Source organism: Ahaetulla prasina, chromosome 2 (genome assembly GCF_028640845.1).
Source record: "Ahaetulla prasina isolate Xishuangbanna chromosome 2, ASM2864084v1, whole genome shotgun sequence".
Classification (NCBI taxonomy): Eukaryota; Metazoa; Chordata; class Lepidosauria; order Squamata; family Colubridae; genus Ahaetulla; species Ahaetulla prasina.
In genome coordinates this window covers 136576175-136602589 of record NC_080540.1, presented here as the reverse complement: position 1 = coordinate 136602589, position 26415 = coordinate 136576175, and the positions used below count along the sequence as shown (strand labels likewise).

The window sequence follows — 26415 nt, the reverse complement described above, 5'->3', positions numbered from 1 at the left end:
CCAGGAGGGCCTTTACCAGGTTCGCCTGGTTCGCCAGTTGCGCCCCTTCCTTGATCGGGATGCCTTATGCACGGTCACCACGCCTGGTTACGCCTAGGCTGGATTATTGCAATGCTCTCTACATGGGGCTGCCTTGAGGTGCACCCGGAGGCTGCAGTTAGTCCAGAATGCGGCTGCGCGAGTAGTAACGGGAGCCGCTCGTGGCTCCCACGTGACACCGCTGCTCCGTAGCTTGCACTGGCTTCCTGTGGTCTTCGGTGCGCTTCAAGATTTTGGTAACTATCTTTAAAGCGCCCATGGCTTAGGACCCGGTACTTACGAGACCGCCTGCTGTTACCTTTTGCCTCCCACCGACCAGACGTCAAGACAGAGAGGGTCTCCTCAGGTGCCGTCCGCCAAACAGTGTCGGCTGGCGGCCCCAGGAGTAGGGCCTTCTGTGGGGGCAGTGACGCCTGGAATGAACTTCCCCGGTCTGCGTCAAGTGCCCGATCTTCGGACCTTCCGTCGTGAGCTCAAAACATATTTATTCATTAAAGCGGACTGGCATAATTAGTGATGTATTTTAATTGGGGTTTTAATATTTTTTAACTTTTTAATTTAAATTTTAATAATCGGCCTTTAAAATTTGCTCTTTTTAATTGTTGTTTTAAACTGTATATATCTTTGTTTTTACTTTGGCTGTACACCGCCCTGAGTCCTTCGGGAGAAGGGCGGTATAAAAATTTAATAAAATAAATAAATAAAATAAATAAAATAAATAAAGACAAAGATCCTGAGGGGAGGAAAAAGATTTCTTATGTTTTCTCTGTGTGGGGGTGGGGGGTGGGGTGGGGAGGGGAGGGGGGTGTATGTAAAGTACATTTTTTTCTGTAAGGGAGAACATGAAAATAAGATTAAGGCAATTTTGCAAACAGGATTTCTTGTTTTATAAACAAATTTAATTAGCAGTTACCAATTCAATTAATATTTCTTTTATGCCTGGCTCTGCCCCTTTTTTGAAGTATGGCTTTTAGCATATATGCATATTTATATGTCACATGACAGCCAACATGGTGCAGAGCTTAAGATGCTAGACTGGTACTAAGAAGACCCAGATTCAAGCAAACCCTCAGTCATGGAAGTTTGCTAGGTGATTTTGGGCCAGTCCATTTCTCCAGCCAAAATACCAAACATCACAGGTTTTTTGTTATTGGGAAAATTAATAAATGTATAGACAAGTAACAAGTTAAGCAATTTATATCAAATGATTTAATGTATGCAGATCTTCTCAGAAATCTATCACATAAAAAAACCTCTAGTACCAGAAACAGCAAATCAGGCATTCAAAATGTGTTATACACCCAACTGTTTGCCTTCTTCCCAACCAAACCCACCATCTTTCTACACCTTAACCTTCAGCAACCTCACTCCATCCTATATTCTTTCTATATGCCCCAAAGTCAAATTACATACCCCTGACATTCTGAAAACATCTCTCTGAAGCACTTGGTTTCATTTACATCTGCTGGTGTTTTCTCCAGACAAAGAAACTCGCATAACTGTTCCAGTCCCCTTCTGGACGTTGGAAGATTGTAATTTTTTACTAATGTAAGGGTGATCAGTGCTAGGCCTACTTTATCTGAAACAGAAGGGTTCTGTTTGAGGATGTTACTGGGTTGTTCCATCAAGTAATCCACAATCAACTCTCGCAACTTTAAAGAGAGTAAGAGAGAGAAAGAGAATTGCATGTTTAACCATACATCACATTAAGGCAGAGAGAAAGAGAATTGCATGTTTAACCATACATCACATTAAGGCATAGGTTATAGCTAAAAAAACAAAACATCTAGGTGCATACATTGTCCTGAACCTAGCCCAAAGAAAACACGTTGTTTTAACTTAAACTATTAAAATGTTGGTTGTACAACAGCTCTCTATTTCTGAAATAGTGATTTGTGCAGAGGTGGTGGATCACAAAATTATCCGACTCAAGTGTGCAAATGATCTAAATGATTTCCTGAATGTACTGGGTAATTTCCCATCTCATCTGACTGCAATACTATCAAATCCTATTATGTTCTATGGAATGTGAAAAGGAAGGGAACAGTGCTTGCTAGTTTCTATTACATCTGTTGAAGTAATTCAGTACCTTCTTGGCTAGGTTACTAAAAGGGGGGAAAAGACAGTAGCTTACAAGGAGCAATCTGTACCACTTGTGTAATTAATATCAATCTTCCTTAGCTTGGGCTCTAGCATTGGGACAAATTAAGAATACATGTCTCCACCCATTTGTTCCGTTAATTTAAAATTCTTTTGTACATGCCAAGACCAGGTATCTGGAAACAATAGGGTTATCATCTATTTAACAAACATTTTGCCCTTTGGGACCAATTAAATCAGCCAAAATGCAACTGGCCCCATGATGCAGTGAAGTGATCCACGCAAATTTGTTGGTGGGAAATGCCCAATACTAAAGATCCTTTTAATTGAATTTCGAGATCTGTAACGATGCAATCTCTGATTGCTAAGATTCCATTTTGTCCCTTATTTAATGTCTACATGGAACTGTTAAGAGATAACAGTCCTTTCAACAGTTCCAAGAAGGCTCCACACCCATTTGCAACACTCAGGTGACCCTGATGACAGAGATAAACCTGGAATATTGTGTAGGGTTAATGGAACAGATTAGGCTGAATGTAATTTAGGGAAATTAAAGATAAATTATGGGACAAGGGAAACATTTAAACGTTTTTTAAATAGATTTTTTAATAAGGGGTTTTTAAGGGGAGGGAGGGATCTGACGGGTGGGGGTGAAAACCCGTCGGGGAGGGATCCAGCCCCTGTGCTAGTTCGCGGCACTTTGCCATCTTGTCCGAAGGCGGCGGGGGAGGGCGATGTTCCAGGTTCAGAGGGCTTTTCGATCTGTACGGTAAGTGGGAGGGGCAGATATGGCCGGGGGGGGGGCGTATCGAGAGTTGGGAGCACGTGTTCGATGTCTAAATGCGATCGCGTGCTCCGGCCCCCCAGCCCCCACCCGTTCCTCAGGTGGCCATGATCCTCAGAGCTTGGACCTTCGGCTGATGTTGTGTAATGCCCGGTCCGTGGTTAACAAGGCCCCCCTGATCTGCGATCTTATTCAGGCGGGGTCCGCGGACCTTATGGGCATTACGGAGACCTGGCTGGGCCCAGAGGGGGGGGTTCCCCTCGTTGAGATGTGTCCTCCAGGTTTCCGAGCATTTGATCAGCCGAGGGCCCAAGGTAGGGGTGGGGGGGTGGCGGTTGTTATTAAGGAAGATCTAGAGCCGAGGGAGGCCACTGTTCCTCAGATTGCCGGCTGTGAATCCCTCTATGTGCGGTGGGGCCATAGGAGCCAGTTGGGCTTGTTGGTCGCGTACCTGGCTCCTTGCTGCGTGACCACAGCCCTGCCAGAGCTGTTGGAGGTGCTCGCCGCTGTGGCGGTTGAGACCCCCAGACTTATAGTTATGGGGGATTTCAACCTGCCGTCAGTTGGCTTGTCATCAACGGCAGCTCGGGAGTTTGAGGCTTCCATGACGGCCTTAGACCTGACTCGAGTAAATGATGGCCCTACGCACATGGGGGGAGGCACGCTGGACTTGATTTATATCTCTGGTCAGTGGTTAAATGATCTGGTACTAGATGATTTAGTAACAGAACCAATGTCATGGTCCGATCATTTTCTCCTTCGCCTAGACTTCCGAACCGCCATTCACCATCGCAGGGAGACGGAACCTATACGTTGGTTCCGTCCCAGGCGCCTGATGGACCCTGAGAGGTTCCTGACGGAGCTTGGGCCTTTCCCTGAGGATCTGGCCCACGGCACGACTGAGGAACTCGTCGCGGCCTGGGAACAGGCCGCGGCGGGGGCCTTGGACCGTGTCGCGCCTTTGCGGCCTCTGACCCAGCGAGGTCTGCCTGGCCCCTTGGTTCTCCGAGGGCTGAGGGAGATGAAACGCCGGCGAAGACGCCTAGAGAGCACCTGGAGGTCCAGTCGCTCCGGCTGATCGGACACTAGTTAGGTCCTACTAGGACCTACCTAGTGGCAATGGGGGAGGCGAGGCGTACCTACGCCTCCACCCTCATTGCGTCGGCAGATAACCGCCCGGCCGCCCTGTTTCGGGTGACCCGCTCCCTCCTTCATCAGGAGGTGCGGGATGACCCTTTGCAGGGACGTGCCGAGGAGTTTAGTGGTTATCTATACGATAAAATCGCTCCGCCCGGGACGATCTGGACCGAATTTGGGATGATCCAAGCGGGGGAGAGGAGGCACGTCTTGTTGAGTCTGTTTGGGATCAGTTTGATCCTGTGGCTCCCGAGGACGTGGACAGGTTATTGGGGAGGCTCCATGCCACGACATGTTTACTGGACCCGTGCCCTTCCTGGCTGGTACTGGCTACTCAGGAGGTGACACGAGGCTGGCTCCAGAGGATTATTAATGCTTCTTTGTTGGAGGAGTTTTCCTGCCGCCTTGAAAGAGGCGGTGGTGAGACCCTCCTTAAGAAGCCTCCTCTGGACCCAGCTATTTTAAGTAATTATCGTCCGATCTCCAATCTTCGCTTTGTTGCGAAGGTTGTAGAGAGTGCTGTGGCTCGACAGCTACCCCAGTACCTGGATGAAGATGTCTATCTGGACCCGTTCCAGTCCGGTTTCCGACCCGGATACAGCACAGAGACGGCTTTGGTCGCATTGGTGGATGATCTCTGGAGGGCCAGGGACAGGGGTTATTCCTCTGCTCTGGTCCTGTTAGACCTCTCAGCGGCTTTTGATACCATCGACCATGGTATCCTGCTGCGCCGGTTGGAGGATTGGGAGTGGGAGGCACCGATATCGGTGGTTCTCCTCCTATCTCTCCGACCGGTCGCAGACGGTGTTGACGGGGGGGCAGAGGTCGACCGCGAGGGGCCTCACTTGTGGGGTCCCGCAGGGGTCGATCCTCTCGCCCCTGCTGTTCAACATCTATATGAAGCCGCTGGGTGAGATCATCAGTGGCTTTGGGTTGAGATACCAGCAGTACGCTGACGACACCCAGCTGTACTTTTCCACCCCGGGCCACCCCAATGAAGCTGTTGAAGTGCTGTCCCGGTGTTTGGAGGCCGTACGGGTCTGGATGGGGAGAAACAGGCTCAAGCTTAATCCCTGCAAGACGGAGTGGCTGTGGATGCCGGCATCCCGATTCAGCCAGCTGCAACCGCGGCTGGCTGTTGGGGGCGAGTTATTGGCCCCAAAGGATAGGGTGCGCAACTTGGGTGTCCTCCTGGATGATCGGCTGTCATTTGAAGATCATTTGACGGCCGTCTCCAGGAGGGCCTTCCACCAGGTTCGCCTGGTTCGGCAGTTGCGCCCCTTCCTTGATCGGGATGCCTTATGCACGGTCACTCACGCGCTCGTTACCTCTCGCTTGGATTATTGTAACGCTCTCTACATGGGGCTCCCCTTGAAGTGCGTCCGGAGGCTTCAGTTAGTCCAGAACGCAGCCGCGCGGGTGATAGAGGGAGCTGCACGCAGCTCCCATGTAACACCTCTCCTGCGCAGGCTGCACTGGCTACCTGTGGCCTCTCGGGTGCACTTTAAGGTGTTAGTCACGACCTTTAAGGCGCTCCATGGCTTAGGACCTGGGTACTTACGGGACCGCCTGCTGCTACCACATGCCTCCCACCGACCCGTACGCTCTCACAGAGAGGGACTCCTCAGGGTGCCGTCCGCCAAACAATGTCGGCTGGCGGCCCCCAGGGGACGGGCCTTCTCTGTGGGGGCTCCCACACTCTGGAACGAACTCCCCCCGGGCTTACGCCAGATATCTGACCTTCGGACATTCCGTCGCGAACTGAAAACATATCTCTTTATTCGCGCGGGGCTGGCTTGAATGGAATTTTAAACTCAAATTTTTAGCAATTTTAATGGGGTTTTTGGTTTTATGGTAAATTTCTTAAATTTTTCAGGCTCATTTAATAAGTTTTTAATTGATATTTTAACTTTGTATATTGTATATTGTTCTTTGTTGGTTTTATTCTGCCTGTACACCGCCCTGAGTCCTTCGGGAGAAGGGCGGTATAAAAATCAAATAAATAAATAAATAAATAAATTAAAAATTGGGATTTCATTATGGGCTTCTGGCTGATCCTCCACTATGATTAGATTCATAGGTGGAAACCATGGAAAGGAATGAATTAATTACTTACTGTAATTAATTACACTAATTAATTAATTAATTACTGTAGTTGCATCATTTTGTTCCAAGAGTGTGTAACACTGAGCATCTTGCTCAGCACAGTCAAGTTGATATAAACTCTACAGAAGTTTGGCTACAAGGTTCTACTTGCATGTATAATAAAGGGAATGTAATACCTGCAGTTCTCCAAATTGTAGCTCTTTCCATTCTGTTCGATTTCCTTCATGTACCATTATCTTTTTATTGACAAAGTAAAATTGCTGGAACTGTTGCAAAAAGCTTTTGATGTTAATCCGACTCAGAGGACTAAGTATACTGAAGAGGCTGTCCAGCATTATTCTTGCTGCTATCTGTTTCCCTCTCACAATATCCTTTGCTGGATCTTTCCAAGGCAGTACGTGATTCTTAAATTTTTGCAACCAATGCTCATCGGATTTAATGCATATTATATCATCATATTGATGCCAATCTGTTAAATAAAATATTATGAAAGTTCTAAAATGTCAGACATATCTAGCTCCCTATCAAAGAGAAGGATTGGGGGGACACGATAGCTGTCTCCTAGTGCAAGCACAGAGATGAGGGGATAGATTTATGCTCCATAACACCTGAGTGGAGGACAAAAAACAAAGGATGGAAGTTCATTAAAGAGTGATCCAACCTGGAACTAAGGAGACATTTCCTATCAGCGAGAGCAATTAACCAATGGAGTAGCTTGCTTCCTGGAGTTGTGGGTGCTCCATCACTGAGGTTTTTCAAAAACAGATTGGGCAATCATGTGACTAGGATTGTATAAAGTCTCCTGCCTTGAGCAGGGAGTTGAACTAAGAGACCTCTAAGATCCCTTCTAGCTCCAGGATTCTATGTTCTATGAAATGCCATGCACAATATTTTAGGGGAGCCCAATACCAACCGAATGATGAGAACAAGCAGCCTTAGTAGAGACAGAGTTGCACAACAAGGGGAGTGGGGCCCAGAGCAGCTATACCACTAACCTATAAGACCCAATCTCACAAACAACGTATTTGCTGGGCTTTTCAGTTTTTCATTTCAGTTTGCCTTCACTGGTGGAAGGAATTAGTGGCCAACACAACAATTCCAAATTATTATGGACCTAACCCACAAAGGCAGTCACACTTTAGTGCTAAAATTATGTCGGAGTATCTAGACTTGATCTGAGAATGGAAGCTATTTATTTTGGTGCTTTGTTGCCATAATCAGGTCACTATAGAGTTTACAGATAGGGAAGAGGACTCTAATTGAGCAGTCCATCCACGTTCCTAAAGAATCCAATTAGTTTCCAAAGACACTGAAGTTTTGGCAGGACGTTCTGTAGAGTAGCTGGCTGGAATCATGGGGTGGCTGTGGCACTAAGATGATGTTCCTAAGCTGCCATTGGCTTTGGTTGGCCACTGGTTTTCCAGGGAGCGCCAAGAGATAATTCTACTGAAGGGATGTTTAGAAGAAAAGGGATAAAAGAAAAGTGAATGTTATTGAACAACGAACACAGAAAAGCATGCAAGTTCAAACTATATCGTGAAGTCTCCTTACTTCTCGGTCTTCTTGTATCTGAGACACAGCATTATTTAAAGTGGCTATCTGACAAGAAAACAGGAACTAGGTTGTTGGTTTATATTGCAATGATTTTGCATGGCAACTAGAAAATAAAATTACTCAAGCTACTCAAGAGATATATCACAGCTGGGTAGATCCAGCTGAGCTACAAAGCTCAAGGAAATAATCATAGACCTGCTGAATTTCTGCTTGAGCAAGCATAAAAATAGGTGGAATAGTGAAATATTGAACAATATGGAATATTGAATATTAATCAAACAATGCCTTACAGACATATATCAGGCATGTATTTCTTAAGGACACCTCTATCAGCTTACTGGGGAAGCTATACCAGTTAAATACCTGCCTGGACACATCCTTCCACATTTAGAAATTAAATTGAAAGACCAAGAAAAAGTGATATAATAGAATACAGAAGATGAAATGGGGAAAAACACTGGAAGGACTTTTGCTACACCTTAGCTAGTATTAAAAATATTTCTTTGGGAAAAATCTGTTCTCTTTCATATTTTGGATTCTTGTTTTCTTGCATACTAAAATCTCAGTTTCATTAATATAACACTGGGAAGATTGTAATGTAAGGGGCAGTTTCTTACCTGTACCACTTATAAATTTTGATGATATTAACAAGGAGCGATCTACATGACATCCTGATGAAGTAGGTTTGTAAATGAATTCATAGACCAGTTGTTTGTCACGTTTAACGACATATTTATAAGGAATTGGTTTATTCACGTTTTCCTTAGATATTGTGACATGGCCTTCAATCAGGAATCCATGATCTTCAAGGTTTCTAATATTTCCAAAAAAAAAAATAGCAATAAAGCATTGTAAAGGCAAGGAAGCAATACACTGTTCATGACTATTATTCCTGAAACTGGAATGGCTTTACATAATGCAATACTAAATCCTCCTTTTCATCTTAAAAAATAACCGCTGTTCATAAATCTCCATCAATAAGCATAATCAAGGATGTTGGTCTGCCACAATTTTACACAAGAGCAAAATGACATTGACCAAGAACAGTTTCCATTCTTTGCAGACCACCCAGGTGCAGAACTCTGGAATCCAGCATCTTTCTTCTGCTCATTATTAGATGAATATTCCTCCCTACTGGAATATTGGTATTGACAGCATCCTGTTGTATGTATAAAATGCCAACAATTCAAGCATAAATCAAACAATATAGCTGTTGTAACCCAGGCCCAAGTAGATAGTAGGAAACTCAGTCCATGAAAAAACAAACTTTATTCAAACAGCTGAGAATTACTTCATTCCCAGCGTCATTCAACTCAAATTAAAACAAATTCCTCCCAACACAAATTTCTCAGTCCTATCGCAAACCTTGGTCCAAAATTAGGCAAACTGCCAAAGGCCTTTCTTGGCAAACGTTTAGAAGTCACAAAAATAAATGGAAGATGTAGATGAAGCAGAAGACAAAGCTACCAACGTTGTTTTCCCACAAAGCCCAAATGCCGTTAATGGTCTGTTTTAAGCCTTATGGGAGGGGCCAATCATCTCTTGGCCCTACTCTCGAGTTGTCCTTTTTGCTTGAGCTGCTCTTGCCTTCTGGCAGCTCTTCTCATGCGTGCATTAGTAACAGGCTCCTCCTGTTCCTTTGCCTCACTACTATCAGTCTCTGGAGGTTCTGGAGTCTGTACCTCACTCCCCAATGGCCCTGGCCTCATCTCAGCCTCATCGCTGTCTGACTCCGTTGCCAGCTCCGCAGGCTACTGGCGGATCACAACAACAGCATTTCTTAGTACAGTGGTCCCCAACCTTTCCAACTTTGCACAACGATGGGGGTGGGGGGAGAGCAGTAGATGGTTCTGTGGAAGCAGTGGGTCTGCGTGTGAATGCAGCTTCATTTGCCTAACCATCAGGCACATCCACCTGCCTCTTAGACAAATGAAACTTCATGTGTGAGCGCATGCACCTGCTGCTTGTACAGATGGAGCTGCACATGCCCAATGCTCACATAAATGGAGCTGTATATGGAAGGGTGCTCGCTAGCCACCTGTGTGGCCTAGTTCCAAAGGGGCCACAGCCCGGGGTTTGTGACCCCTGCTCTAATATACTTGCAACCTCACACAGAGTGCAATTTTGTACAAAGAAGTGTCTTTGCCATCTCTTTATGAATTCTATTATCCATAAATAATTGCTAATAAAAGCACAAATATATCAGCTTTCTATAATAGTCTTTCTCATCTAATATAAGATTTACTGTCTTATACCAGTTGCAAGAAAAGCATGAACACATTCAGAACTAAATTCTAACCTCAAAAAAACCAAGAAAACTAAAGACCTCTCATGTAATTCATAGGTTAATGCAAGCCTTTCAGCCACAGAACTGGGAATATGCTGGAACATGCAAGCATTTACTTACTTGGTAAAATTCAGCTCACAGACATTGTCCTTCCAGTCACGGTAACCAGAAATGCCCCCTGCTCTAATGAACACTCTGTGCTTCTCCGGATTTATATTGAAATCCTTAGACAGAATGGCATGGAAATAAACTGTAATACCGTTTTCCGAATCTGTCTGACTGCAAGACAGTGTAAGAAGATAATTTCCATATTAATACTAAAGTATAATACAAAGTTTCCATAAAAATTATTGATTTAAATTACATATATACCACCTGACTTAGAACATATCTTCAGAGTGTGCACAAATTTTCAGAAAAGTAAATACTGCATAAAATATAGTAAGATAAGCACACTATCAAAATAAGTAACAAAATAAAGAAGCAAAAGTTTGATAGCCATAGCCACTGTGAGCTCTCTAACACTGAGGTTAATAAAATTATCTTTAGCATGCACCTAGCTTGTAATAAATTTGGTAGAATCTTTATTTCATCTGAAAGAAGAAACCACAGAGTAAAACTCTCTGGTTGATCTTGAAAAGGAAAATAGCTTTAGTCCTGCTTAGTGTTTGAATGGGAGACCATAAGAAAATTGACACAGAAAGTGGAAGCAGCAAATCCCTTTTATATTGTTGCCAAGAAAACTCCATGGATTCTCCAGATAATCACTAGAAGCAGGACTGACTTAAAGGACATTTTCTCATATGCATCACTGAATGGGAATTACTGGCATGCAAATCAGGGCTGCATGTAGACCTTCATCTCCCAGTTAGGTGGTTGTGGGAAGAGGAATCTATTATTTCTTTTTCTTTTTTCTTTTTTAATTTACATTTATATCCCGCCCTTCTCCGAAGACTCAGGGCGGCTTACAGTGTGTAAGATTTTTTTAGATTAAAAAGATTTCCACAGAAATCTTTTTAATCTAAAAAAAGGGAAATGTTGGAGGCTGCTGTATCTGCCTGGCAGGAAGTAGCAATAGCACTTAGACTTATATACCGTTTAACACTGCTTTACAGCCCCACTCTAAGTGGTTTACAGAGTCAGCATATTGCCCCCAACAATCTGGGTCCCCATTTTACCAACCTCAGAAGGATGGAAGGCTGAGTTAACCTTCAGCTAGTCAGAATCGAACTGCCAAATTGCAGGCAGCCAGCAGGCAGCAGAAGTAGCCTGCAGTATTGCATTCTAACCACTACTCCACCGCGGCTATTGTACATTTGTGCAAGGTCATCCCCAGGAGACAAAATATACTGTCTGAAGCCAAATCAATGGCACTTTAAAATTTCAGTTATCAGCATAAAGCATTTTTCTTCAAGAATTAGATGGTACTATTCCCAACTATTTGATTCAGCTCCTAACTGATTTCAAATAAAATAAAGGATTCACAAGCAGAACGTCCACAAAAAGAAAATGGGACTTCATTTGCAAGCTATCCTAAACAGGGTTCCCAAATGAAAGCATTATCAAATGATCCTTGTACATACTGGAATTCTTTAATGTCTTCCAGATGTTGAACTGCCCCACCCCCAAACCAGCATGGTTAGAAGTCCAACTCCTCTGGAAGACACCAAATTAAGTAAGACCGATATATGCCCTTGGGAGAACTGACACAGAATAGTCTCACCTACATTGTCAAGAGATACCTACATTGTCTCATCTACACTGTCAAGAGCACACCTGCACAAAGGAAGATAGATGTGGATGCTTAGCAGCATTCATATCCTTACAATGGGAAGGGAGAGGATGGGAGAAACAATAATCAAAAGTACTATACGTTTACACACACACAAAAATTAAAACATTAAAATTAAACAGTCAAGTAAAAGTTAAACATATTGGAACAACTTTCAAATAGGAGAATACTTTTGATCAAGTTTGTTAGACGCTGTGTGGCTTCCACTGTTATTAGAAAAGACTATGAAGGAAGAAGGGTCATAATGTTACAGTTCTACTAAATCTGAAACTTCCAATTCATTTGAATAAGGATAAAAAAGAAAATGGGGTTTTGTGGAATTCTGTTACAACTAGACTATTATATTAAATGTCAATATATGTATGTATGCATGGACAGTATGTTAGCGGCAAATAATCACACCATACTTCTGTTTGACAGCAGAGACTTCATGGTTCCTTTCTTCTCCGGTGGCCTTCTTGTTTCTTATCTGCGGCCTTTGATTTCCAGCATCAGCAGAATCCCTCCTTTCCTGCCCAGACTCTTCCACTGGAGTGCATATTTTTTGTCCCTTTTCAGAGACATTCTCCTGCTTGGCCTCATTTAGCTTTGCTTTCTATAATAAAGGTATATCAGATATACAAAAGCAAGCATTAGAAAGTGTCCATGCAAATAAATCCATGAGTAGCCTAAAAGGGTTTTTGCTAATCTGCTGCACCACAATTACCTAGGATAACAAACAAACAAAACAAGGAATTGCTCATTTTTATGATGTTTACTATCTGATTGCCAGAAAGGTGTTCTTGCTTTACACAAAAGTTTCCCTATCAAGAGATCATCAAATATAACTTATGCAACAAAGAACATTAACATTGGCACATGCAGTATGCCATTTCGTGTTTGTCCATGAGTTTGTTCTATTTAAGTGAGAAGAAGAAAATGAAGTTAATAATTTGCAGCGTATGAAGTCCTAGTAGACATTTTTCATTATTCTCTTTCGGGAGACTGCTATAATCTTTAGCTATATGAGCCTGGAAGGTTTAATTCTCAGTCACTGATAGCTCCTATTTCTCACCACACAGCACTGACGTTTGGGCTTTCTCAGGGTAACTCTATCAATTAAGTTAACAGTAAAAAACCCGGAAGCGTCACAGCGAGACTGGCTAGAAAATAGCGAGCTCTGACGAGCCCTGCGAAAATCCAGCCAGGCAAACTGCTGTCAGGGGGTCTTCAGACCGGGACCATCCTATAGGGACAGTGAAGAAGGAGAAGCACTGCAGACAACCAAGAGGAACAGGCAAGTTCCTCGAAAGATCGGAGGCAGCTCTTTGAACTGGCTCTTCAAATGAACATTAAAAATGACCGCTTTGAATCTGGGGGAACCAGAATAAGATTTTGTGCAGGAACGGTGTCTGAACGGAGTACTGATACTGGGTGAGTGATTGGCCAACTCACAGGTAAAAAAAGAAAATTAAAAAAAAAACTTTAAAAGGTGTCCCGGCAAGAAAACAAGTGACTAATTGGCACTTGGGAATTTTAATGGAGGGAGAAGAACAAAGAGGAAGTTGAAGTACTAAAGCTCAAAAAAGAAAACTTTATATTTGGACTTAAAATTGGATTTTGAGAAATTAAAACTAATACAAGAAAAAGAAACCCGACAAAAAGCTTTTTTTAATGAAGATTTGAAATATTTTTGACAGTTTTGACATTTGAAGGAGGAACAAAGAGGAGGTCAAAATATTAAAGCCCAAGAAAGGAAATTTTTCAACTGAATCTAAAACTGAATTTGGAGAAGTTAAAAACAATAAAAGGAAAAGAAATCTGTGACAAAGTAATTTTTTATGTGGATTTAAAGCTTGACACTTTGTTGTTCTGAGAATTGTGGATTGGAGAGAGACATCTGCTGGTGGAAAGAAAGCACTACACTGATCGGCCTGAATATTGAAAGGAGTAACAGCAGTGACCTTGACAACTAAAAGAACTGTGAGAAACTTTAAGGAGTATTTGTTTCTTTTTAAACTGCTTAGTCTCAACTTTTAAAGGAGGTGAAAAATAACAAAGCTTCAAATTGGAGTGAATTGGACAAACATTTGAACTGGGTATTATTTGAGAATAAAAAAAAGACTATATGGACTTAAATCTTAATTAAAAATAAGTTAAAATATCAATAATTTTTTAAATTGACAATATGGAGTCTTGGATGTGTGAGGAATTGAGATGCTTAAAAACATGTGAATCATTAAAGGGCAATAAAAAGTCAGAAACTTTGTTAGAACACAAAACAGGAAAAAGAGAACATAAATGAGAAGCAAGAAAATATTAAAGGAAAAGGAATAGAAGGTAAAAGATGATTACACTGGGATTTACAGTGGCAAAAAAAAAAATGGATAGGGGGGAATATTCCCCAAAAAAGAATCAAGCAAAGGGAAGAGAAGGAAATGGAAAAAGATTAGGTAAAAACTTGGTGAGAATTATGTGAGTAATAGATTCAAAAGTTAGAGAAAGGATTCAGGAGAAAAGATACAATAAATATAAAAATAAAAAAGAGAAAGAAGAAGATAAGGTAATGGGATGAAGGGAGAAAAGTATTAAGAAGTGGAATTTTGGAGAGACCAAGAGAAAATGGTTAACAGGGGAAGAATAGCGGAAAGGAGAAAGGGAAATAAAGTATATATTAGTAGATCTGAAGGAACTATATTAACATTAGTAATTGTGAATGTAAGAAGCACATATAATGATGTATATTGTTTATTATAAAATGGAACAGATGAAATATGAAGTGATAATTTGGTTCAATTAGGAAAATAACTGAAATTAAGAGAAAAAATTGAAATGTTAAAAAGTATGGAGATTTTGAAAAAAATAAGTTGTAAATGATGAAACAAAATAATTGATGCTATAATAAGAAATCAGGAATTAAGGATGGAAAGTGGTATTACTTATTATGTACTAAGAAGAGATTAAGATAAGATGTGGAAGGTCAATTAAGTTAAAGGTTTTCAATGTAAGAATGGAATAAGATGAAATATATTGTTTAGAGCCAAAAAAGTGTGATGGGGATTTTGAGAAAAACTTTATAAATGGAGAAATAAGATAATTAATTGAAGCAATGTTAAGAAATTAGGATTTGAAGGGCGGATGGTGATATTGTTTATATATTATGTATTAAGAAGAGATTAAGATAAGATAAAAAGTAGGGGAAAAGAATATTATGGCAGAAATTGAAATATGTAAATTGTATATGGAAAAAATAAAAAAAAAAGATTGGAATAGAGTATAAAAATTAGTATTTAACTATGTTGTAAGTTGTATAAGATGTGACCCAGTCAATACTCTGTTCATAAAAATGTATGTTAAAGAAAAATTTAATAAAACTTCTTTTTAAAAAAATGGTGGTCTAGTAAAATTTTTATCCTCAGATACTCGGCGGGGGTGGCATAGATAATCTCACCAGTGGACATCACGTTGTCACACCTCTCACATGTTGGCCTGATTTACAAATGCTTTGAATCCCAGAGATACAGCAAAGATTTAATTACAAGACAAGATACATTTATTGCTTCACAAAAAAATAACCTTCTATGTGATTTATGTATTATTTAGCTTATGCTCAGGCTTTCCTCCTAAAAAGACCGTTCACGGTGGCCAATTATCAGTCTTGCAAAGTAGTCCAGACAGGAAGCACTCCCAGTTGAATGAATTCCACTTTATTGCAAGATTACTCTAACAATATTACAAGCCTGAAAGTAAATTTCTCCCCCCTCCTCCTTACTTTTACAACGTAAGAAACTAGGGAGGATCACTTCCGAGACATTTGCCATACTCACATTCCTTCTGCAGGCTCATCTGCCTCTTATCCAAACATTCCCCTAACCATGGCTCTTCCCCGGTCATTCCCACATATTACTACACTAACAAAAAAGAGACAGAGATATATACTACCACAAATAAATTGAGGAATTTACTTTTGAATCAGAACTTTGTTGTTTGGGCTCTTCTGTAACTTCTGTTGAATTGCTATTTTTCACTTCAGATTCAGGCAAAGATCTCTTTGTTCCAGAGTTCTGAGGTTCAGTGCTCGATCCTGATCCTTTTTCCTCAGTAGATGTCACATTAACATTGAGATCTGAAGATCTGCTATCCGTGTCTCCTTTAGCAACAGGTTGCATAAGGCTTTCATCTGATATATTGGAAGTATTCTCTGAAAGTTGACCAGGCCCAACAGAACTAGTGGCACATTGTTTCTTGCTAGGATCTATCTGTTCACCAACTATATCAATCTTTCTGGAATTGTCTTCCTTCATCTTTTCTCCCGTGACAGCAGTAACAGCAGGTTGACTTTCTGCATCATTTTTCTTATTTTGCTCTGACTGATTCTGGATTTCTGCTCTGCTCACAAATTCTTGGCCCTGATCTGCATGGAAGGAGGTATTACTAATCTGGCCACTACTGTCATCAGTGGATGGCGTTAAGCCAATCGACTTAGTTTCTGAGTGTTGACTTTCTTCTACTGGGATTTTCACATCAGCCACATCTGGGGTAAGTGAACAATCAAGACTGGATGGAGCTGAACTTAAGCTTGACAAGGAATTATGCAATTCACTATCTGGAGAAGTCTTCTTCTTGTTCCTTTTCCTGTTCTTCTACAAGGTGGAAAGAAAAACAGGGTACTTAAAACAGAAAATCTTATTTTAGTCCATTAAAAATAATTCAAATAACTAAAGTTATCCTTTCCTCATTAAATATAATAGAATTTTCCAGATTTTCAGAACTTCATCATACTATTAGCTGTATTTTTATGCTGGACTTTTGAAAACAAAATAGAGAGAGACTGGAGTATCAAATCTTGTCTCCCTTCCTGTGATACTTCAGATGACTTTGCCAGTTTGCCTACACAGTAGTTTGTCACAATCAACATTTAACCGCATTCTATTCCAAGCAAGCCATGCAAAAAAAGAGTAGCAAAGACTAAGAACTGGGAGGAAAAACGAAAGAAATGTAATAAGGAGCACAGAAAAAGAAAAGATTGATTAAAAGACTCCACAAAGGATACTAGTTATAGGTAGCCCTCAACTTCTGAGCCCAAAATTTCCATTTCTAATTGAGACACTTGTTTAGCTGAATTTTGCCTGGTTTTACGACCTCCTTTGCCATAAAGGTAAAGGTTTCCCCTGCCCAGTCATGTCCAACTCTAGAGGGCAATGTTTATTTGTTTCCTAATCAAGGGAGCCAGCGTTGTCCAAAGATGCTTCCATGGTCATGTGGCCAGCATGACCGTATGCCTAGGTGAACAGTACGCTGTTACCTTCCCACCAAAGTGGTACCTATTTATCTACTTGCATTTGCATGCTTTGGAATTACTAGCTTGGGAGGATCTGGGCCAAGAACAGGAATTCAACCCATCATGCAGTACTTAGGTCTCAAACTGCCAACCTTCCGGTCGACAAACCCAGCATCTTAGCCACTGCAACCCCACCTTTGGCCACAGCTGTTAAGCAAATCACTACATGTGTTAAGTGAATCATGTGGTCATTAAGCAAGATTGTCTTCCCTCATTGACTTTGCTTGTTGGAAACCAGTGGGAAGTTTACAAATAGCGATCACATGACCCCAGCATGGTGCAAGTATCATAAATACATTCCAGTTGCCAACTTCTGCGTTTTGATCACATGAATATGGGGATGCTGAAACAGTCATAACTATGAAAACCAGTCATAAGTCACTTTTTTCAGTGCTGTTGTAACTTTGAACAGTCATTAAACAAATGATTGTAAATTGAGGACTACCTATAATAATTTTCTAATTTGATTACTTATATTCCAAATTCAACCAGTAGCAGACTCCAAAATTGATGCTTTCTTCATAATAATTTGAAATAATTGAAATATTAAATCCCTCATGAAAGCTATATCTCAATTAAAATGGGAAAATGATAAATTTAATGACACTATTCTAAAATGCTCAAGGAAGTCCAACAGCAATCTCTTCTTCACTGTATTGTAAAGAATTATAAAAACTATAACCGGATTTCTTTTGACCTTACTGTGAAAGCACAAAACAATAAATCTTTCCTTGGATTATTGTTTTCTCATTATTATTCTTTACATTCATATTTTAAACCAGTCTGGATTTCCCGCCATGAAAACAGCAGGTCTTCCATGGAAAGAGATTACATAATACCTTCTTAATTTGAATATTGGACATATTTTCTTTTAAAATTCTTCAGGTTTTCCTCCATATGTAGAAAAATCTAAGGAATTGTATCATTTGTAGTGGTGGGCCGATTTTTTATTTTAAGCAACATCAAAGATACCAAGTATTGAAAAAAAAAAACCTAAAGAATACACTCAATGCTGCTTAAAGAAAATCTTGCAATGTAAACTATAAAATATGATTTCTATATCTTGCAATTTATTTTGTTTTAGGTAAAGAAATCCTTTTAAATGTTCCCATTTCTTAGACTTGCTGCTTGGATTCTCTTTGCAGCAATCAAATGTACCAAATACAGCCATTTTCATTTTCACTGTAAGCAAAGGTGACTTGCTTAAATATAAAGGCAGGCGAGAACCAACACATCCAAAATCACAGGTTTTCACTGGGAAACAATTTCACATTGACTAGCAGAACAGATGCGTTAAGCCTCCACAAGGGTTAGTGCATGTTAAAAGCCTCTGACTCCACACAACAGAAACTGCTCAGCAACTTTTACAAAAAATAGAAAAAGCAGAGCCCCAGAATGTTTTCTAATTGATAATGAATTGGAGTGGTTCATGGAATCTATCTGGCATGCAACTCTCAGTAATGAAGAACAGAATACAGGTTATCCTTGCCTTACGACCACAGTTGCTAAGTGAGTTTTGCCCCATTTTTATAGCCTTTCTTGCCACCGTTGTTAAATGAAGTTGCAAACGCTCCAATACTGGAAGTTTTTAAGAAGAGATTGGATAACCATTTGTCTGAAATGGTATTAGGGTTTCCTGCAGGAGCAGAGGATCCAAGGTCCTTTCCAACTCTGCTAGTTCAATTAGTAATGTGGTTGTTAAGTGAATCTGGCTTCCCCATTGACTTTGCTCGTCAGAAAGTCTCAAAAGGTGATCACATGACCCTGGGACACTACAACTCTCATAAATGTGAGTCAATTCCCAAGCATCTGAATTTTGACCCTGTGACCTTGGGGATTCTGTAATGGTTGTGTGAAAAATAAAAAAATCACTTCATTCACTGCCATTGTAAATTTGAACAGTCACTAAATGAAGCATTGTAAATCAAGGACTACCTGTATATTTAAGGAATATATTGTGAAAAGTAAAAAAAATACCATATATCTTTCCCTTTAAGGAGAAAAAGGAACAACCGTTTTCTCCATGGCTTGTATAACTGTTAGAGAAACTTAACCATTAATGCATTAACGTTTCACACGTAATAAAATATACCCATATTTTAGTATGATACATCACATGAAAACCACTCCTGATTGGATATAGAAAAGCCAAGGGGAAAAAAAGTACTAAAAGAGGCGATGTATATTTTTTAAATATACTGCAAAGTCTGGGATTTGGGATTTTTTTTAAGTAGAACCAGCAGATAATACAAAAGTTCAAGCTGAACTGCTCATGCAGATGGATTTTATAGCAACACAACAAAAATATGTTATTTAAACAGACACTTAATATCTAGCCCAATTAACAGCATATTATGGGGACTCACAAGTTTCACTTTGATGTGCTCAGTAAGAAAAGTACAGGTAGACCTCGACTTATGACTGGTAATAGAGCCCACCCATTATGGCCATCAGTCACTGCAGTCATTCAGCAAGGTGCTCACAATTGTGACAGATCAGTGACTTTTCTGTCCCTCATAGGTGCAGTCGTTAAGCAGGTCATGAGTGGTGGGAGGAAAAAGAGCTGCCTGCTGAAACAGTTGCCAGTGCACAGAATGGAGTTCCTGCATTGGACCAGAGGAACAAAGCTGGGATCCTAAAGATCTGAACTTCATTTCTGTGGTTCACCACAGACGTTTCCCTTCCTCCCATTTGCAAAAGGGAACTGGCATACTGGGCCAGAGAAAGGAAGTTTGAATCCTGAACTTTCAGTTTCTCTGGAAAGCCAGCAAACACGAACTTTCTAAAGCAGGGCGGTCAAAAAAACTCCTGGCCCATGGGCCAGATGCGTCACATGCTGGCCACGCTCAGTTCAGAGAAGGGGGGGGAAGTCCCAAAATACGTCACGTGACGCTGCCGTGACGTGAGTTTGACACCCCTGTTCTAAAGGGCTGGAAGAAATCTTTTTTACCCTTCTGAAAATGTTACCTTTCTGAAGGGTAGAAAGGCTTTTTCAGCCAGCATCTTCGAGAGCAACAGAGCTGCTTGGAACACTGTCCCACGGAAGGGCGAAATCCATTTGGCTATCATTCTCAAAGATGCTGCTTGGAAAAGTCCAAGATGCTGCAAAACTTAAGGAGGTAAATTTTAGCACAGGGACCCTTGAAGCCCACCTCCAAGCGGTCCGTCCATGCTACAAGCAGCCCAGGATAAAATCCCTCTTGGCATTTGTCATGGACTTTTCTGGCCAATGTCTTTGAGAGGGCGGCTTGGAGGTGGAACTCTGCCTTGCCCATGGGGAAAAGTCAACCTGATAGACAGTCCATCTGCTCTAAAGGTTGGCTGAAAAGGTCATTCCCCAAATGGGTCCTGACAGATCTTTTTCAGGCAGACCCCAAGAACCAAAGGGAGTCCTGCAGCAGCAGCCTGAAACTTTCCTTCTTGGCTTCCCTGTTGACTTTCTAAAGAAGCCTGGCAACCCATCATAAATGCAAATGGATTGCCAAGAGCAGAGATGGCAATCATGTGGCCATAGGAGCACTGCGATGGCCGTTGACGTCAAGCGCCAAAGTCTCTTTGTTCAGCATCATAATTTTTGCATGGTTGCTAAACAAATGGTCGCAAGTCGAGGAATACCTCTATATGTTGGACTAAATCTTGGGAGAGGGAGGGACATCCTTCAGACTTTATGGTGTCAAATTCGTATTTCCATCACCAAGAATGTCCTTTTTTTCAACTTTCTGTATCAATAGACCCTAAAGGGTCTATTGACCTTTTTTGACACTTTATTGACACTTTGACCTTTCAATTTTGTTTCAAAAACACACATTCATATTCAGAACAAGAAAAGTCCCAAATCTCAGAATAATTAGACTTGCATCCGAGCAATCCAACAACTCATGACAATAAGATTACACCACATACTAGAAAAACTACCTGCTGAGAAATTGGGCATAGTTTACTGCCCTCCTTTAGACATGGGTTCTCCCTTTGTCTTTTTCTGGAAGGAGGATTATAATTTTCATCCAACATATTCCAGTCATCAACATTCATAGTTTTTATTGCCTGTTGAAAAACAGCCTTGCTTTCAGATAATTTATTATTTGGGAGTAAAATACAAATGTTAGCCTTTAATGAAGTATATATCAACAGGTAAACAAGTAAATACAGCAAAAGCGAAGGAGCAAGAGAAGAATAGGAAGAGGGAGTAATAAAATTCTCTTATTGCAAAAAGCGACAACTTTTCTGGACAGACACATGAGCACAACTTATATCCAAATACACTAACTCTACTTACTCGCTTTTGGGAGGCTGACATGACCTTCCCAAGGCTTCCTGATGGGGATTCTTCAGATGCTCCATGTGTTTGTTCACTAGATGGCTGTTCATCCACAAATGATCCTGACGAAAGGGAGCTCTCCAGCTTCAATTCTCCCTCAGGTTCCATCTCTACCATTGAAGTCTTTTCTATGTTCCTCTTGTCTGCAACTAAAATATGATGCTTTTTGAAACTCAATTAAACAGCAAATCTGAACTCAACTGAGAGGCTGCAATGTGACTTTCAGGGACAAAGGAAGAAAAACAATTTGCTTAAGTTACTGAAACTATCAGTTTTCTATGTGCCTTTTTATTGCAAAGTGTATTTATATTCCCAGGTCTGCACTACAGGGAACATCAACCATTCATTGCTTAAATTGAAGTGCATACAGCTACTCTCTCATTTAAAAGCAACTATGCACATAACCTAATGGGGTGTATATCTGAAATGCTCTCCATTTCTCTGATAGCAGCACTCATTCAATTGGATGGGAACATATTAATTGGGACACAGATATCTATGTCTGTGAGTCTATGAATGCTACCGGATTGTTTCTATAGGACTGGTACATATTTTAATGGAGATTTAGAGATTAGTTTCATTAGAGACTTTAAAAGATTTGCTGAATTAAGTATCAAGCTGAGACTAATTCAATAAACTATTATTCTGCTGTGTACCCTACTCTGTTAATATACTCCAGGTGACAGGAAATCAGTTCTGTAAGTAACAAGCGTTTATTCTGAAATGAGTTTTTTTTTAAAAAAAGAGGAAGAGAGAAAGGTTAGAGGAGAAAGGCAACATATATTAAAGTTTTTTTTTTAATCTGCAGTGTCAAATTAGTGGTTCATTTACAATAACCAATCTTGGTAGGATACTCTACCAGTGGTCCTCAACCTATGGTCCCCTGACAGCTGGGCCACAATGTCATCACAAGGGGTCCAAGAAGACCCATAGAAATGTTATGATGTAAATCAGGGGTCTCCAAACTTGGTCACTTTAAGACTTGTGGACTTCAACTCCCAGAATTCCTCAGTCAGCAAAGCTGACGGAGAAATTCTGGGAGTTGAAGTCCACAATCCTTAAAGTTGCCAAGGTTGGAGACCCCTGATTTAAATCTTGAATTAAGTCTTGGTGGTCCTGGCCATAATCCATGGCAACAAAAGGTATTTCAATGAGGTCCGTGATGAAGAAAAGGTTGAGAATCACTGCTCCATCATATTCAGGACATGACAGAGAGCAACTAAGACATTTGTAATTTTTTCTACGCACCATATTTTGACTGTTTTTTTAAAAATAATTTACCATTCCAGTTCTTACAGAAAAAGTTGCATCTGATCGACTTGATTCATGGCTGGGACTGGGACAAACTTACTTTGCACACTGCAAGGCGGTGTCAGGCGTTCTCCACAATTACTGCAGAACTTGTGGGATGCATTTTGAGTGTCCTGACATTTAGGGCATTTAATGCCCTTCTTGTGTGATCGGCCCAGGGTGAGGTTTTTTTACAGCCTGTCTGGAAGCATAAAAATATAGACAAAAACGGGAGGAGAATTACTCGTACTAGTAGGACGGATAGCTGTGCAGCCGCGGCAAAAAAGAAAGTGGCGGAAGAAGGAAACGCTTTCGGAACTATACGATAGGCGTAACCCTGCGGCCGCCACAGCAGCATCCAATCAACGCCCGCTATGCAAATGAGGGTCGATTACTTTCGTTTTCCTCTCCAGCCACCGGCGCCCGGTCTCACCAATGAGAAAAAGGAAGGCTGCAGAAGCCCAAGTTACTCTTTTAACATCCAGGATTCCTTGCTTAAAGGATCCCGAATCATCGTTTCCCCCCCTCCCCAAAGGATCACAACCACGAAACGCTTGCTTTTCGGAATAAGATATTTTCGTTGCGTGAAAAGCAAGCGCCTACTACCGTATTACAGCCCTTGTGACTCCTTAGGGCGTCGTTTATAACGGTGCCAGATCCCAGAAAAGGGAGGGAAGATAAGGATAAGTAGCGTTTCACCAAACACGAAACTATAGACGGATCGAGCCCTTTGCCATCTTCACAAACCGTTCTTCACTTCGGATCACCGGGGCCACACCCAGAAGGGCTGCAAATGCAAGAAACTAAAGAACCACCACAAATCCCAATCCTGGGAAGTTATTTTTTTTCCCGAAGGCCATCACTCTGCTAAACAAATAATTCCCTCAACACTGTCAGACTATTTACTGAATCTGCACTACTATTAATCGTTTCATAGTTCCCATCACCAATCTCTTTCCACTTATGACTGTATGACTATAACTTGTTGCTGGCAATCCTTATGATTTACATTGATATATTGATCAACAATTGTGTTGTAAATGTTGTACCTTGATGAACGTATCTTTTCTTTTATGTACACTGAGAGCATATGCACCAAAACAAATTCCTTGTGTGTCCAATCACACTTGGCCAATAAAAAATTCTATTCTATTCTATTATAATCCGATAAGGAAAACGATCTTGCAAAGAGGGCGGTCCCCCTGTTTCCCTTCGGGCCAAAGCCCCTCATTTTCCGGTGCAAGGCAGAGCCGTCTCTCCATTTTCCCATAGCGACCAGCTGACCGAGATCCCCGACCTACCGCTACGAGTTACAAAAACTCACGATTGTTTCCCAAACCCACCCCCAGCGCCATTAAGCCCGAATAAGCGCTTCACATCCCAACCGGAAGAGAAGAGCGTCGCAACTCCATCCTTTTTTTAAGCCGAGCTCCTCGGCTGTGAAGGAGCTAATTTAGGGGCTCCACCGTAAAATAAGGGGAATTATCTGCAGGGACGCATCTCCGGAGCGCGTTACTCACCTCAAGCCGAAATCCAAAACGACTGCAGCGGGCCGAGAGCAGCGCCGCCGCAGCGAAAGAAACGCTTCCCCTCAAAACTCTTCTTCCCCAACCCGCAAACGCGGCCGCCTTAAAGAAGACTCCACGGCAAAGTTTCGTTTTCCGTCGCTGCCTTGCCCGCTTTATTGGAGGATGCACCAAGTATCGCTTTCCAAACGTCACCACTGGCGCTCCGCCTCTCTATTTACTTCGCAGGCTGCTGTAGGACCGAAGCCCGATTTGCAGGCGGGGAATTCCAGAAAGTGCTTGCGAGGAGGAGGAGATTTGAGCGCTGTCCGCGCTAAACAGCGGGGAAAGCTCAACCCAGCCGGACTCGATTCAGCCGGCTGAATTTGCTCTCCCCACCCCCCACCCCCGCGGGCAGGCGGCTGAAAAATGTTTCCACCGCTTATTTGCGGTGAGCTGCCCCGGTGGTGAATGCGAGGAAGCGCAAGAAAGAAAGATTAGTGAACTGTTAAGGTTGACCTCTCTATCTAGCCAACTGATAAAGAGAGACAATTGAAACTCCTCCATGGCCAAAGAATCGATCGGGGAAGCAGATTACAGATTTTGTTGCATTTCGTGCATTTTAGGGCGGGGGTGGGTGGGTCGGCAAAGTGAGGCTCTTTGGGCCCTCTCCTGCGGCTCCCTGTCAGATGATGGGTAGCCCCTTCCCCCCCCCCCTCCTCGCCTGCCCTGAGAAGAGTAGGGCGACTGCTGCGGATGGAGACTTGCTCCTATTCCAGACCTTGTTGGGAGATGGTGGCTTTTCTCCACCCCGAGACATTGGCTGGGTCGCCCAGCTGCAGCCGATACTGCCTGTTGTAATGGGGTCCAGGAGGAGGAGACGCCGTCTTCCCCATTGTGCAGCGCGCTAAGTTTAAGTGCAAGAACAGCAAGCAGCCACGAAGGCGGCGAGAGGAATATGGGGAGACGTGCGACTTTCTCCACCCCAAGACACTCTCCCCATATTTCTCTCGCCGTCTCCGTGGCTGCTTGCTGCTCTTGCACTTAAAGTTAGCGCGCTGCACAATGGGGGAGACGGCGTCCCCCCCTCCTGGAGCCCATTACGATGCGGAGCATCGGGCGGCCAAGCCATGCTCTTGGCACGGAGAAAAGTTGCGCGTCTCCTCCAGTAGCCGAGGTTCGCACAGCACCAACAAGAATAGAATAGAATAGAATTTTTTTATTGGCCAAGTGTGATTGGACACACAAGGAATTTTCTTGGTTCATATGCTCTCAGTGTACGTAAAAGAAAAGTTACGTTCATCAAGGTACAACACTTAATGACAATCGTAGTGTACCCTATAAGCAATCAGGAAACAATATTAATATAAATCATAAGGATACAAGCAACAAAACAGCATAAGTGGAAGGAGATGGGGGATGGGAATGATGAGAAGATTAATAGTAGTGCAGATTTAGTAAATAGTTTGACAGTGTTGAGGGAATTATTTGTTTAGCAGAGGGATGGCGTTCTTTTGTCTAGTTGTTCTGTTATGCAGTGCTCTATAGCGTCGTTTTGAGAGTAGGAGTTGAAACAGTTTATGTCCAGGATGTGAGAGGTCTGTAAATATTTTCACAGCCCTCTTTTTGACTCGTGCAGTATACAGGTCCTCAAGGAAAGGCAGGTTGGTAGCAATTGTTTTTCTGCAGTTGTAATTATCCTCTGTGTCTGTCTTGTTGGGTTGCAGAACCAAACCAGACAGTTATAGAGGTGCAGATGACAGACTCAATAATTCCTCTGTAGAACTGAATCAGCAGCTCCTTGAGCAGTCTGAGCTTTCTGGTGCAGAAAGAACATTCTTTATTGTGCTTTTTTGATGACTTTTTTGATGTTAGCTATCCATTTTAGATCTTGTGATATGGTAGAACGTAGAAATTTGAAGGTTTCTACTATTGATACTGTGTTGTCTAGTATTGTGAGAGGTGGAAGTATGGAAGGTTTCTCCTAAAGTTTACCACCATTACTACAGTTTTGAGTGTAATTCAGTTCCAGATTGCTCTGGTCAGAAGAGTGTCTGGAATTATGGTATTGAATGCTGAACTAAAGTCTACAAAGAGGACCCTTACATAGGTCTTTGGAGATTCAAGATGTTGTAGGATGTAGTGCAGAGCCATGTTGATCTATTTGCTCGGTATGCAAATTG

At 41.9% G+C, this 26415-nt stretch overlaps 1 protein-coding gene across 3 annotated transcripts in view; it reads right to left on the bottom strand.

Moving 5' to 3' along the window:
* RNF213 (ring finger protein 213) overlaps positions 1-24465 on the bottom strand; it is a 129148-nt gene extending 104683 nt beyond the window's left edge. Inside the window, exons 1-10 of one of the 3 annotated variants that reach the window (XM_058170850.1) lie at positions 24248-24465; positions 22789-22929; positions 21396-21586; positions 21035-21163; positions 15744-16421; positions 12207-12394; positions 10128-10286; positions 8338-8534; positions 6343-6635; positions 1453-1691 (exon numbers count right to left, since the gene is read on the bottom strand). In XM_058170850.1, the coding sequence (XP_058026833.1) occupies positions 1453-1691; positions 6343-6635; positions 8338-8534; positions 10128-10286; positions 12207-12394; positions 15744-16421; positions 21035-21163; positions 21396-21554 (2042 nt within the window). In that variant the 5' untranslated portion in view covers positions 21555-21586; positions 22789-22929; positions 24248-24465. The remainder of the gene's footprint in view (positions 1-1452; positions 1692-6342; positions 6636-8337; positions 8535-10127; positions 10287-12206; positions 12395-15743; positions 16422-21034; positions 21164-21395; positions 21587-22788; positions 22930-24247) is intronic. The other 2 variants (XM_058170851.1, XM_058170852.1) reach the window with 2 other exon arrangements.
* Positions 24466-26415: the final 1950 nt, after the last annotated feature.